This window comes from Podarcis muralis, chromosome 2 (genome assembly GCF_964188315.1).
Source record: "Podarcis muralis chromosome 2, rPodMur119.hap1.1, whole genome shotgun sequence".
Taxonomy (NCBI): domain Eukaryota; kingdom Metazoa; phylum Chordata; class Lepidosauria; order Squamata; family Lacertidae; genus Podarcis; species Podarcis muralis.
In genome coordinates this window covers 50,375,412-50,390,532 of record NC_135656.1, presented here as the reverse complement: position 1 = coordinate 50,390,532, position 15,121 = coordinate 50,375,412, and the positions used below count along the sequence as shown (strand labels likewise).

General features: G+C 49.0%; 2 protein-coding genes across 3 annotated transcripts in view; one reads left to right on the top strand and one right to left on the bottom strand.

Annotated features, from left to right (window-relative positions):
• Positions 1 to 14,707, bottom strand: part of IL17B (interleukin 17B) — a 257,212-nt gene extending 242,505 nt beyond the window's left edge. Inside the window, exons 1-3 of one of the 2 annotated variants that reach the window (XR_013391897.1) lie at positions 13,817 to 14,707; positions 12,305 to 12,630; positions 7,776 to 10,453 (exon numbers count right to left, since the gene is read on the bottom strand). Coding sequence is in view for 1 of the 2 variants with exons in the window: in XM_028717628.2 (XP_028573461.2) it covers positions 10,204 to 10,453; positions 12,305 to 12,630; positions 13,817 to 13,837 (597 nt within the window). In the remaining variant the exon portion in view is untranslated. Of the gene's footprint in view, positions 1 to 5,092; positions 10,454 to 12,304; positions 12,631 to 13,816 lie in introns of those variants that run through there. The other variant, XM_028717628.2, reaches the window with a different exon arrangement.
• On the top strand, positions 484 to 8,059 carry PCYOX1L (prenylcysteine oxidase 1 like). The gene is given in 7 exon segments (XM_028717629.2): positions 484 to 736; positions 739 to 856; positions 2,810 to 3,016; positions 3,197 to 3,371; positions 3,533 to 3,744; positions 3,920 to 4,060; positions 6,243 to 8,059. Coding segments are annotated over 7 exon segments (1,710 nt in total). The 5' UTR covers positions 484 to 538; the 3' UTR covers positions 6,902 to 8,059.
• Positions 14,708 to 15,121: the final 414 nt, after the last annotated feature.

The following is a 15,121-nucleotide window of genomic DNA, read 5'->3' as shown; positions in this document are numbered from 1 at the left end:
ATGGAGACGGGCTGCAGAGTGGGGCCCTTCCCCTTGCAAGCTGAGTTCAAAAGAACCAGCACGCCTTCCTAGGAAAGGCGCGGATCCACGGCCGACCACAAAAGGCGGCAAGAGCTTCTGCTTGCGGCTGCACAGTTCCCAGTTTTAAGCTTCGAAAAACAGCAAATGATGAATGGTAATTAAGCGGGGAAGCCGCATGGCAAATGAAGAACGGGGGGAAGGGAATCGGAGCAAGAGAGCTGAAAGCATCGCGTTTAAGCATTTGCGCGCTTCGCGAAGAAAGCCTAGCGCGGCAACCTCGAGGCCATTGCGCGCTGCATGCAAAGGGAAGCCCCGGCCCCCCAGCTGCGCTCCCGTCAGCCCTTGCACTTCATGAACGACGGTCGAGGATGACGGGAGTTGTAGTCCGAAAGCCTGTCGGGCGGCGGGTTCCCTGTTCGAGGTTGCATCCTCGGCTCAGAAGGGGCGTCTCTTGAAGGAGGCCGCCTCTCGCCCCTTGCACTCCGCGAAGAAGGCGGCGCTGCGAGAGGCGCAGCCAATGCCGAAGCCAAGCCCTGGCTCCCGCCTCGCTCCTTCGGGAAGCGCTGCTGGCGAGTGGACGGAGGCGAGAGGCTCCCCCGCCGGCCCCGCAGCCGAGAAGCCGTCGGGCAAGCGAGCGAGCCGGAGCTCGGCTGCGCGGAGATGTAAACTGCGCACATCGCGCTTTGCGTTCCCGCCTCCTGCGCCGCCGCCGCCGCTGCCAACATGATGGCAGCCTCGCATCGGCTGCTTTTGTTGCTCACCGTGGTAGCTGTAGGGGTGATGCGGAGGGAGCCCCCCGTCGCTGCGGCAGGGGATGCTCCGCCCGGCAAAATAGGTAGGCGCTGCTGTCGAAATCACAGGCGCGCAAGCACGGGGCGCTTGGGTTTTTACGCGTCTAAGCGAGGCCTCCTGGACGGAACGGGCGTCCGTCCTGTGTGAGGTTGTCGACGGGGGTGTGAGGGAAGACAAGTGTGTAAGATACGAAACAAATAGTCCCGAGGATGAGGCTGCACGGACCTGTCAGGGCATGCAGGAGGCTAGGGCTGAATAATTGGCATTAAGGATGCTTCTGTAGTGGCGAAATAGGAAGCTGCCTTCTACTGAACCAGACTTGGTCCATTTAGCTCAGGATTGTCCGCACTGACAGGCAGCAGCTCTTCAGGCTTCCAGACAAAGACATCTCCCAGCCCTACCTGGATATGCCAGGGATTGAACCTGCTCTGCAGCTGAGTGATGGCCCTTTCCCCTTAAGCACAGGCCGTGTTTGCTTGCTAGTCACACATTCTCCAGTATGACATTTGTCCCAGGATTCGTCATTATTGCAGTTGTTCATAATAATAGCAGCCACCATAACAAAGCCACACAAAGCCTTTGTTGACAAGAATAAGATGGCAAGTTGCTCAGGGGTAGCCAGAGGATGTTGGACTTTGAGAGGCATTTGGGGCTGATTTACACAGTACAGTGGTGCCTCGGGTTACATACGCTTCAGGTTACAGACGCTTCAGGTTACAGACTCTGTTAACCCAGAAATAGTACCTCGGGTTAAGAACTTTGCTTCAGGATGAGAACAGAAATCGCAGCGGGAGGCCCCCATTAGCTAAAGTGGTACCTCAGGTTAAGAACAATTTCAGGTTAAGAACGGACCTCCAGAACGAATTAAGTTCTTAACCTGAGGTACCACTGTAGTTCTTTCTATAGCCACTCATCACCCCTGACTTCTGTACTTGAGTGAGTTTAGATAAGGGGAAAGGGGGCTTCAGCTAAATATTAGGAAGGATCTCCTGGTGGTAGGGGCTGTTTGCCAGTGGAACAGAGCAGAACAGGAAGTCTTGGAAAGTGGTGGCCTTTCCTTCAGTAGAAGTTTTTAAGCAAAGGTTGGCTGGCCATATATGAGGAATGCTGTGGCAGTAGGTTTCCTGCATGGACCAGGGCTTGGACAAGATGTTTTATCGCTTTATTATTACAATTAAAATTCTGTTGGGAGCCACACAGAGTGGCTGGGGAAACCCAGCCAGATGGGTGAGGTATATATTATTATTATTATTATTATTATTATTATTATTATTATTATTCCCTTAAGGTGCCTTTAACTCTGTATCTGGGAAATGTGTACCTGACCACTTTGATGAAGATTTCCTGTACTTAATGAGCACAAAATCATCAGAGCATTTGTTGGTCTTTAAGATGCCACAGGACTCGGGTCACTTTGCTAGATGCTTCCATGGCATTTTGGAACCAATCAAATCTTAAAATCATTCATGGTGGGCATTTCTTGCTCTGTAGGTTTTTTTTAATTAAAAGAAAATACTGCTACATTTTTTGAGCATATGCAGACAGCAGCAACTTGCCATGTAAAGTAATTGATGTGATATTTGGCATAAAGCTGCAGCTTGGTACACACGTCTCTCTCTCTCTCTCTCTCTCTCTCTCACACACACACACACACACACACACAGAGAGAGAGAGAGAGAGAGAGAGAGAGAGAGAGTTAACCATGTTGAGAGATTCAGATGAAAGCTTGCTGTGGCTTTCTGCAGAACTTTCCCTTGCTTCATAGCAACAGTTTTCATTTGGCAAAGAACATGGGTAAAATATCAGGCCAAATGACTGGGTTGGAAAACCTACCTCTTCATTGTGTGGCATCCTCCCTGCAGGACAAAGGATTGTTTAAGGGTCTGTGTGTGTAAGATGAGCAACCTGCTGGTCCTTTGGGGAGTGGGGTGGGTGGTCAGAGGTGGGCATGCATCTGCTCTGCCTTATCCTCGCCCCTCTGCTTTTGCCTTGGCAGCTGTAGTGGGAGCTGGGATTGGCGGCTCTTCGGTGGCCCACTTCCTGCAGCAGCACTTTGGGCCACAGGTGCAACTGGACGTGTACGAAAAGGACACCGTTGGGGGCCGCCTGGCCACGGTCACTGTCAACAAACAGCAGTATGAAATCGGTGGTGCCTCCATTCACTCTCTCAACTTACACATGCAGGACTTTGTTAAGCTGCTGGGTGAGTGTGGGTACAATCATCACACTGGAAACAATTGCATTCGGGCCAAGTTTCGTAGCCCGTACAAAATCTGCAAAACATTGTTGTAAAAGCAGAAGGCTGCATTGCCTGCGCTCCCTGACTCATGAAAGAGGACAGAAAGTAGCCTTACTCTTCTACCTCATTGTCCCCTTATCCTAGGGCTGAAGCACCGTCGAGAATTGGCCGGGAAGAGCGCCATCTTTAGCGGGGAGCAGTTTGCCCTAGAGGAGACAGACTGGTACCTGCTGAACCTCTTCCGACTCTGGTGGCACTACGGCATGAGCTTCCTGCGCCTACAGATGTGGGTGGAGGAGGTAATGGAGAAGTTCATGAGGTATGTGACGGAGGTGGTGGAACCTCTGGAGACGGAAAGAGGGTGGTCTTCCTTCTTCTTTAAGCCCAGAAAGTCTCCAGCTAGGCTGAAGAGATGCACTGAACTTCCTTTAGATCTCCTGGCTGCTCCAGATTTGTCTCCTCCTTTTTTGTGTCCTGCAGGATCTACAAATATCAGGCCCATGGCTATGCATTTTCTCGCCTTGAGGAGCTCCTGCATTCGCTGGGTGGGGACACGTTTGTCAACATGACACAGCGCTCTGTGGCAGAGTCCCTGCTGGAGGTGGGCATCACACAGCGCTTCATTGACGAGGTCATTGTGGCCATTCTCCGTGCCAGCTATGGCCAGTCAGTACCGGTGCCTGCGTTTGCAGGTGAGTGCCACCTTTTGCTATCTTGCTGCAGACCAACCAAGCAAGGCCAAAGGTGTCTCTTTCCAGTGGAGCACTGACTGATCTCAATAGACCGGGGCATGTTGCCAGAGGGAATGGTGTCTTCATTACTTTATTATTATTCTGACACCTAACCCCTCTGTATTTCTATCTTCAGGGGCCATGTCCCTAGCAGGGGCACAGGGCAACATGTGGTCTGTGGAAGGTGGCAACAACCTGGTGTGTTCAGGCTTGCTGAAGCTGACGAAAGCCAACATAATTGAGGCCACTGTGACAGCAATTTCTCTACACAACTCAGGTAAGCTGCTCAGAGCTGAAAGAGAACCAGGATATCTTGGGTAACAGGACTGGGCACTACCTTTGCTTGAGACCTTGAAGATCAAGTCAGCTAGATCTGGGGTCACCAACCTGGTGCCCTCCAGATGTTGCTGGAGCATAACTCCCATCATCACTGACCATTGGCCATGCTGGCTGGGCAAGGACAGGGTTTGGCAAACAATGATGAGAAGGAGACCAGCTCAGATCTCCTAAGGAACTAAAACAGGGATCATCAGGGGGCCGGTCCACTGTCCCTCAGACCTTGGGGGGGGGGCAGACTATATTTTTTTTTGGCGGGGGAATGAATGAATTCCTATGCCCCACAAATAACCCAGAGATGCATTTTAAATAAAAGGGCATATTCTACTCATGTAAAAACATGCTGATTCCCAGACCTTCCATGGGCCAGATTTAGAAGGCGACTGGGCTAGATCTGGGCCCCGGGCCTTAGTTTGCCTACCCATGAACTAAAACTTTCCAATTCAGTTGAACTTCTCTTAAGAGACCTTATTATGGACAGCAGCTGGTATACCACCCAATGGCCTTGCATGGCAGGGGCGAAGTTGAGGGATCACTTTAACTTTACATTTCCTTACTTGCGTCTTGAAAATGCTTGCAAAGAAGGAGCCAGAACATGCCTGCAGACAAGAATCTGCAGGAAGTGGGTCTTGGGACCTTCTTTGCTATTCACTTGTCTCAGCGCCTTTCCAGCGCCTTTCTTGGTTGCACAAGAAATTATAAACAATGCATATTTACTGCACAGACTCTGCATTTCTCCACTGTTCTGTTGCAGGGACGTCATGTTTTCTGAGCACTAAAAAGTACAATATTTTATACTTGGGAAAATCCAGTGTTCTCTCTCGGTTGTGCATTCATTACCGTTGTGATTACTTTATGTAGATGTGACCAGGCAGGTGTGACAAGTTGAATTCTTTTGTGATGGAGTCAGTGAGGAGCAACAAAACTCTCTCCTTATGTACCTGGATCATTTAGTATTGGATCATTTAAAACAAAAAAAAAATTGAAAAAAATCTTAAGAGACTATGTTTTCTTCACAGTAGGAATCTTTATCAAAAGGTATTTCTCTTTAAGCACTTACAATAGGCTAACTCCCACCCTTTTCATATTCCTCATCCCTTCCTATATTTCATTATTTTTGTTAATTATATAGGCAGTAGATAGTATCCAGCATTAGCCATACTTGGAGAATATCCATTGACATCAGTAGACAAGTTGTTTAAATCCATTGACATCAATGGGTATACTCTTGAGTGTGACATAGTTGGCCTTAGCCCAATAGAGCTTGCTGAAACACATCATTGTTACATTTATTTTATTTATTAAATTTGAATGCTGCCGTATATCCATAAATCTCAGGATAGTTCGCAACATAAAATTACAGTATGAAAAACACCATTGTTCTGCTGCTGCTGCATTCACATGCTTTCATTTTATGCCACTGTGAACCTTACAGTCTCATGCTTGCTATCTCACAAGCTGTTGAGTACTTCCAGATGCTGCTTGACTACAAACTCCCTTGATCCTTGACCGTTGGCCAATGCTGGCTGGGGCTGATAGGAATTGGAGTCCAGTAACATCTGGAGAAGTACCACCTTGGTCACCCTTCCTGCAGCTTATCAGCCAGATCTGGTGTTAATAGTTAACAGTGCTCCTTTCGATGGTGTACCCAAGGCTGAGACATCCGTAGACGTAAACACCCTCGCTTTCATATGCTCCAGTATTTTGGTCTTGCTTAGTATCACTTGCATCTGTGTACACAGAAGGTGAGAAGATTCCCCACCTGCTTACTAGTGGACAGTCAGAAATATAGTCGCTCTTTACTCTTATATCTGTTACTTGTGCAAAATGTATATCGACTCTATGTATCTGGTCTAGCTCACCAGGCAGGGTCTGGAAGCTTAAACCAGCAACAACAAGAAAATAATAAGAAACAGAGGGGAAGGGGTTAACTAAGGAACATGGAGAACCACAGAGCCTTGGCAGATTGTTGAAGAAGCTTTCCAACTTCTAGGTCTTACCCATTTAGCTCCTTAAAACCTTCAGCAGGATGTGAGGGTAGTTGTTGTGTATTTGAGTTGCTGTTTTGAGCTCTCTCTCTCTCTCTCTCTCTCTCTCTCTCTCTCTCTCTCCACTCTTTCCAGAAGGAAAAACCTTCTACCAGGTGCACTATGAGGACGAGGAAGGCCAAGGCTCTAGCTTCTATGACATCGTGGTCATTGCTGCTCCACTGCATAATAACAAGAGCAACATCAGCTTCCAGAACTTTGACCCTCCCATTGCTGAGTTCCCAGGGACCTTCCACACCACAGTCACTTCTGTCATCCATGGCTACCTCAACTCCTCTTATTTTGGCTTCCCAGACCCAAAGCTCTTCCCCTTTGCCAGCATCCTCACCACAGATGCTCCTGTCCTCTTCTTCAGTTCCATGGACAACATTTGCCCCGTCAACATATCCAGTACCTTCCGGCGGAAGCAGCCCCAAGAGGCAGCCATCTGGCGAGTCCACTCCCAGCACCCCTTGGAGAAGCAAGAGCTGAAGACTCTGTTCCGTTCCTACTACTCTGTCCAGGTGACAGAATGGCAGGCCTATCCTGACTATGGGTCTTCCAAGAGCCTCCCGCCCATTGTCCTCCACGATAACCTCTACTACCTCAACAGCATGGAGTGGGCAGCCAGCTCAATGGAAATGGCTGCAGTGGCAGCCAAAAACGTGGCCCTCTTAGCCTACAACTTCTGGAATCGTGACCTAGAGAAAATAGACCAGAAGGACCTGATGCACAAAGTGAAGACCGAGCTGTGACTTTATAGCAGTTGCTGCTAGAGAAGACTTTCCAGGGAACTCTCCTTTAGTGCATGCAGGGTGGGAATTGGGGTAGGGGTGGGGGGTATTGAAGGATTACACTGGAGGCTTAGCAAGGAGAGAAACAGAAGACTTGCCATACATCCCCATGTGTCTATTGTCTACAATAAGTGCATCCCCCTTCCTGCTATGTTTCGAAGAGTCTGTGGGTCAATATCTACATGTGGCCAGCTAGTAAGGCTTCCTCTTGAGATAACCTTGGAAGGGACCTGAGCTGGTTAATGGGGAGCATCATATACTGATTCCAGTCTTGATGGGCTGGTTTTCTGCTTCAGGCTAAGTGCTCCTTACCTGCTGTCCCATATCCATGCACTGCCACTATCCATGACTGTTCAGGGCAAAACTAAACCCTGTCCTAGAATGGATGGATTGCCTCCTAAGCCTCTGCAGTCCTGACCCCCAAGTTAATTTGTGTTGGCCTTTCTCTTTATGCATAGGCCTCTATACTTAGGGACGCGGGTGGCGCTGTGGGTAAAACCTCAGCGCCTAGGACTTGCCGATCGCATGGTCGGCGGTTCGAATCCCCGCGGCGGGGTGTGCTCCCGTTGCTCAGTCCCAGCACCTGCCAACCTAGCAGTTCGAAAGCACCCTCGGGTGCAAGTAGATAAATAGGGACCGCTTACTAGCGGGATGGTAAACGGCGTGTCCGTGTGCGGCTCTGGCTCGCCAGAGCAGCTTCGTCACGCTGGCCACGTGACCCGGAAGTGTCTGCGGACAGCACTGGCTCCGGCCTCTAGAGTGAGATGAGCGCACAACCCTAGAGTCTGAAAAGACTGGCCCGTACGGGCAGGGGTACCTTTACCTTTACCTTTACTCTATACTTAAGGGAACGGGCAGAGCGCTGTCTTTGATGTGACTCCTTTTTGTGTCTTTGTGTGTTTCTGTTTTCCATCCAAAACAATGTTGTTCCTTTTGCTTTGTTGCCAAGCTTCATGCACTTGCCTCTAATTGTAGTCAGCTAGAGAGCCCTGAGTTGGGTCTCCTGTTATTGGCTACAGCTCAGGTTCTAACACCCTTTTGACTCTGACTGCCTGTACATATGTGAAACTGCATAAACCACTGCCCTGATCGCCTCAGATCCTTGCAGCTAATGGCTGATGTTGCCTTGCCCTGTGTATGATTGGGGGGGAGGTGAAGGGTATAATCCCCCTAATGGCAAAAAAGCAGATGGTTTCCATTGTTTCCAATCCAGAAGGAATTGCTGTATAAACACCTGGAACCTTTCCTGATTTGGTACTGTATGCTGTTTTCTGGAGCTGATTCTGTAGCTCCCGAAATGGTGACTAATGTACTCCTTGCCGTGCTGCTGATCTAGAGCCCTGCTCACCCCCTAGATTCCTTTCTATGGTCAAGGGATAGCTTGCTGAGTTGTCAAGAGCAAAGCTTCCTCTTGAGCAAAATGACCAGCCAGTGAGTTCTGCCATTTCCCAGAAAGGGCAAAGCTACTAGGAGCTGATATCGTTCTCTAATCAAGTTCTGCAGAGCTGAGCACTTGCATGGGGCTGCTCTGTGAAATGCTGGGAAACTGAGCGAACTGAAAGGAAAACTACCCGTTGTTTTCTCCCCAGTGCTGCAGCATTCTGGCACAAAGGCAGCCCCTACATAGATTCAGGAGTGGCCTTCAGGTGTTGCTGGACTCACACTCACATCAGCCGCAGCCAGAAGAGCCAGTGGTCAGGGAGGATGGGAGTTGTAGTCCACCAACTTCTGGAGGGCTGCAGGTTGACCACCCCTGCCTTAGCATGTGGCTCCCTCTCTCGCACTGTTTTGCTTAAGGGTCTTGCCTTCCACAAGCCAGAACTGTCTCCACCGCCACCCTTCCTAGTCCTGGACTTCTCAGCCTGTGATGCTGCCTTGCACGAAGGCAGACCACTGGCCCATCAAAACCAGCCTTGTCTGTGTTCACTGAGTGCACTTTCCCAAAAGTCTCGGACAGGGATCTTTTGGCAGCTCTGCTGCCTGAGAACCATTTTAACAGAGCTGCCCGTGGTTAAACCTGGCACCTTTGAGCGTACAAAAAAAAAAATCCTGGGTTCTTGTCAGCGAGCTGTGGCTCTGCACCAAGGGATGCTGCTTCTGATATGTGCAGAAGGGTTGCGGGTTCCCAAAATGGCCATGGTCCTTGTCTCTGGGGTGTCATGAATAATGGGTTGCCTGAGGATCTCTTGCTAGCTCCTGAGTCTATTTAGTCTTTGCCACACGTGCCAAAGCTGCAGTGCTTGTTCCCTGGCCAAGCATTTTGCTGATACCTAGGCCCTGTGAACAGGGCTGCCAGCACAGGACTCTGAGAACTGCTTGGTATTAAGATAAGACATCTCCTTGTTAGTTTTGTGTGAGGTGTATAAGAGCCTGCCAAGTAGCCTTGAAAAGCCTCTCCTTCTCCACCAAGCACAGCAAGTACAGACTCTCCTGCTCCCACACAGAAGGCAGCAGGGCACTGTCAAAAGAGCAATGGCCTAGCTTTGGGCCTTCAGCTGACACAGAAGATGTATCCTATCAAAGGCTCCATTTTGGTAGTGCAACCCAGTAGGGAGGAGGACATGGAAGGCCCTCTTTGCATGGTGACGTCATCCTGGCCTAAGCCCTGAGCAACTCCAGCAGATGGGCTGCAGAGTCAGCTTGCAAACTGAGCAGCCGTCAAGCCAGTGCTAAAGGGCTTTGAGCCCCAGATGGAGGGCAAAATGGTTGAAACTACTGCACCTTCGTTGGATCTCCTTCCTTCCTCTGCAGCAGCCACACAGCAGCTTCCCTTTCTGCTGAAATCCTGATTGAGCAGGCGTGCCTGGCAAAGAGTAAAAACTGGCACCAGTGACTGTAGATTCAGAGCTATTAGGGTGAAATGAAGCAATTTGCTCTGGATCCGGGTCGGATACAGTTAATTGCCATTTGTGCGACACAGAAAGCACTCAAGGTTGTGGGTTTGATCCCCATTTGGGTCAGCTGCATATTCCTGCATTGCAGAGAGTTGGACCAGATGATCCTCAAGGTCCGTTCCAGCTCTACGATTCTAATTTCTTGCTGTGTGCATGTGGTGCTGTCAGCCTCTCTGTGGGTTATAGAAGAGAAGGAATCCAACAAAAGCAGCTTTGGCCTCTGGAAGCACATGGACCGTCCCTCATCTTGGCAGGAGAAAAAGCACGTTCTGGGAGAACGGAAGGGGAAGATGAGGCTAGGAAGACGGGAGCGCTACTAACCCTTAGGGAACCCGAAGCAGGAATAGCAGCTCTGCTCTCCGGGGATTCTCAGAAGATGCAAGTGCAGCCCACAGCAATGGTCTCCATCACGGTCTTGTACTCCTTGCGGCACCTCTTCTTCTTCTTCCGGCTGGGGTTGCTTGGCTCACACAGCAGTCGGCGCACTGGGATTTTGCTGTGGATGGGGATGCTGACCATGGTGCGGTCTTCCTGCATGGTGAAGGGATTGATGCACCCAGCACACAGGCAGTGTGCCTCTGGGATGTTGGCTGGGATTCGTGCTGCGTCGTGGTTGATCCTGGAGTGGAAACATGCTGACATCAGAACAAGCACATTCATTTGGGGGGCAGAGGGGGGTGGGGCTACTGAGGATAGGAAGGCAGGTCACATACATACCTAGCGGCGCCCCAGAATTTTGGGGTAACAACCACCATCTACCATAGCTCCTTCCAGTGCAAGTTAACTCAGTGAACTTGGACATGCACTGGAAGGTGCGACAGGAGGTGACTTGCTGAATCCTCCCAGAGAGGCCCATAAAATGTAGGAGGACCTACTTGATGTAGGAAGACCTTGGCATCAAGCACCATGGTGCATGCTCCAGTTTCTAATGGCCATACAATGGTAGGCATTCATGCCACAACAATAGCAATAAAGGAATGGTGCCTGCAGAGCAAAACATCTGTGAACAGAGAGAAATGGAGGGGGTGTCCTTGCGCCCTATGAGGGGGAAAGTTCAAAGCAACACCTACCTTTGAAGTGATGTTTGCAGGCATGTCCTGAGGAACACTGTGGTCATAGGCTTGCAGAAGACCATTTAGTGCAGCCTCAGAAATAATCAGAATGCTGTGCCCCAGGGGTAGATTTCTTTAACTGCCACTGCTGTGTTGTTTGAGCCAAGCCCCACTCTGCATAGCTTGGAAATGAGGTAGTAGAATCTGTTTCCCACCCAAAAGCATACAGAGACACATGTGATCCTAACTCTGTAATGCATGCTACTGTTTTTAAAGTCCCTGTGCCAGAGGCATATTCAGAAGAACTTGGAAGCCTTTACTGCTTCAAATGGTTCTGTCCGAGTGTAGGCCTCAGACTGGTGCTACCCATTGACACAACACAGCTTTAGTCCCTCCATGCAGAGGGCAGTTCATTGAGCTGTTGAAACCAGATGTTGAGGAAACAGCAGTGGCTTCATGTGCCAAAGGTCCCAGGTAACCTGATGTGGTAAACTGCCTCGGTCCAAGTTGTTCCTTCTGTCATGATCAAACTACAACCACAAGGCCCAGAAAGGAATTGATTTTATGCAGTGCTGAATCCATCAGAGTTATGTGGTCTCTGGTTCTTAAAAAGGTGAGTGAAATGTCTCGGTTGAGCCCTTCAGAAAAGCGACACATTCATGCACTTTCAATAGCACCACAAGGCGGGGATAGAGTGCCACAAAATCGGGCCAGTGCTACCAAGTTTTTCTGCTACTTTGCTAGCATTTTCTTGGCTGAGTCTTAAGCTAGGGCAGTATTAAATATAGGAATTAATTAGCATATGCTAATGAGTGACATATGGGAATGCCACAACCCTTGGATAGGTCACAATAGGGTGGGAAACTGCTGATTAGAGAACATAATTGTTTTTAAACCAATTACAAACAAATCCTAGCTCCTTGCTAGGAGGTCCAAGGTGCCTCTTGACCATGTGTGATGGCACTCCAAGTGTTGAAGCAGGTTGTGGCCTGCATGGGACAGATGGGGGGCACTTGTTGCCAACCCACTTCCTTCTGTCTCCAGCAGAAGGGTCTGAGTTCAAAAGAGAAGCAAATATACCCCCCCAACACACACCACCACACAGACAAATAGCATAGAGACCAGTCATCATGCTGTTGGCTCTCTGTCAGTAGCTCCCAATTAGCTTGGTTTTCAAAAGCCAAGCCCCTACTTTTGACAATTTTGATCTCTGTGTGGTAGTTTTTGTTACATGAATGGTGCCACGGAGGGGGTCCACGGACCACCTATTGGGAACCACTGCTGTAGGCCACAGATTGGTTGAATACCACACAGAAAGCAAAATGCAGCCGGGGCACAATTTTTTGTCTTGTACAGATAGGCTTGCGAGAAGACCTGTGTGGGGCAACCACAGTGCCTTGAGACCTGCTCTATCTCACCTGTAGGCCCACGGAGACAGGCTCCTCTTGTTGGACATCCAGAGCCTCAGGTTGACCTGGCACTTGCTCTCCAGGGACTCGGAGCTATTCCGCAGCTGGCTAACCATCTCATGGATGCTCCGCTCATAATCCTCCACAAGGGTGTAGTCTGTGGAAGCCTCTGGGTTTACTCTCAGCACCGGGTCAGGTGAGGATTCCTGAGCCTTCAGGTGCTGAACCTTGGCTTTTGCTGATCCTCTCTTCTTTCCTTTAGCTCCCTTGCTTTGCTCTTTTGTTTCTCTGGAGGCATCAAGTGTGAAGGAAAGGCAGATAGCACAGAAAACCATCTGGAGAGGGGGAAAAGAAAGCACACTGGGTACTTTTCATCGTACAACTCAGGGGCACCTTTGGCTCTCCAGAGGTTACTGAACTGCAACTCCCATTATCCCTAGCCATTGGCCATTTTGCTAAGACTTATGGAAGTTGTAGTTCAACAACATCTGGGAGGGCCAAAGGTTCACTATACACTCCTTGTATAGCTAGTCACTAGCACTTGTCCCCTTTCAAGTAATTTAGTCAAAGCTGGAAGAGAGAGGGGGGGCCCAGACTGTTAATATTTTGCCGGAGGGATGAAATTGCCTATGAGGAAATTGAGTTTTGCATAGTTAAAGTGGATTAGCGCACTCTGTCACCCTAGTGCAGCTGCAATTAATTTGCTATTAGGAAAGTGGCAAGGAGAAACATTGAAAAGTGTGGAATAAACAAATGATTATCAGGAAGATGTATAAATGCCCACCAGCAAATCCAGACGAATGCTTGTCATATAATCAGAATAAATGCTCAATGACCAGAGTAGAAGAGCCCAGAGAGATGATGCTCTCCCATCAAGGTGATCTCAGTTGGCAAATTGTTCTTCAAAATCATCCTCATCAGCACTTTCAGTGCAAATTTCTCCTCATAGACAGATTTTTATACGCGATCTTGCCTAATAGACATTTTGCAAAGCAATTTCCCCTAATACAATGCATTTTTCTATTCTATTTCCAATAGAATATGCATTCCTATGGGTGTATTACCGTATATATGCAGCTTTGTACACATAACTTGCCTGGAGAACTGCACTGCAAAATTCAGAGAAGTCTGAATTTTGTAGGATAGCTGTGTTTTGGTTTGCATATTGTCTTGGGATGTGTGGATTAAGTCGGTTCACCTTTTAACGTGCAGTGAACTGAATTTCTCCCCCATGCCTCGCCATAAACGGAAGAACTTTATATGCACAAATCAACCATTCCCACGACATTCTTAACTGCTGTCCATTTTGTCCCCATCTGTGCTTCCTTCTATGGAATCCTTTCTTTATTTCCTTCTCTCTCCCTCTCTCTCTGGGAGGTCATTTTTGTCTCCTCAGTGCCAGGCCCTGAAAGCAATAGTTCACCCAGGCAAAGTTTACACTTCCCAAAGCAAACAAGCCCGACAGGCTGTTAATAAATAGAAAGTAAATAAAAAGAGGCACAAAGAAAGCCAGGCACCTACCAGTTTTGAAGCCCACTCCATGGCAGTGCGGGTGGGTGAGCAAGGACTCTGCAGATGCCCTCCCTCTGTGTTGAATGAAGGGAGCGAGTTGGGCTGGGTGCTTTTAAAAGAGAAGCAACAGCCCCTAATTGCTTCATCGCCAGGGAGGTGGGCCTGCCTGGCACCAAGAAACTTCCTCAGGGTGCCAGCTAGGTTGTTGACAGCCAGGAGAGACAGCCCTCAGTGCTGCCCTGCTACTTCCCAGCAGGCATGTAGGTTTCCCCCAGGGACAGCGCAAACCGTGGCCACAGGCTGGCTGGCTGGCTTCAAGCACCTGCTTAGAGGACTCCAGGGTGGGTAGCGAAAAGGAGCTTTCTGAAGGCAAACTTCCCCAAGGCTGGGGGTAGCCAGGTATTATTCCATTGTAAAGACTTCCAAATTTCTCAGGCAAGAGGAACGACCATTGAATGTTGATCTTGGAAAGTGGTGAAGAGCGTTTCTCCAGGCTGAGGGAATGAGAGCAGGGCCTTCTGTGCTACCTGGGAGGCCTGGCTTTGAGTGGGTGGGTTGTTGAATGCAGGGCTTGTCCAAGGGCTGGAAGGTATAGATCCCACCCCATCCCCCAAAGTCAAGCAATTAGCATAGCCAGCGTCCCGGAAGGGACTTTGGGGCAGTGCAAAGGCCACTTAGGGACAAGGACAAAATGGAAAGGTTGCGCTCCAGTTTAGAAACGCAGGAGCGTGTTGTGTGGTGAAGGAGCAGGAATAGAAAGTCAGCGAAGTCTCCTTTTGCTTGCTTGTTTATATACTGAGCACCTAGGACAATGATTTTCCAGAGGGGCAGCTGTGTTAGTCTGCAGTGAAAACTGCAGAGAGTGTTGTGGCACCTCAAAGGCTAGCATATTTATTATGGCATAAGCTTTTGTGGACTACAGTCTATCTCATCAGATGCGTGAAGTGTTACCCTGAGTTGCAAGGGGAAATGGTGAGTGGTAGAGGATTGTAAACAGTGATAGCAGAAGGAAATGAAATGCAGGAAAATCTCACTATTTCCCCTTTTTTTTGCATTTCATTTCTTTCTGACATCACTGTTTACTCTCTCTCTCTCTCTCTCTCTCTCTCTCTCTCTCTCTCTCTCTGTGTGTGTGTGTGTGTGTAACACCCATAATGCAGGAAAATACTTCATGCATCTGATGAAGTGTATTGTAATCCATTAAAGTTTATGCCATAATAAATTGACTTGCTGTTGTTTTACTATAACAAAGTCTCCCTTTTGCTTGCTTATTTATTAATGGAGCACCCAAGTATATAGAATTGTTGAGGAGGG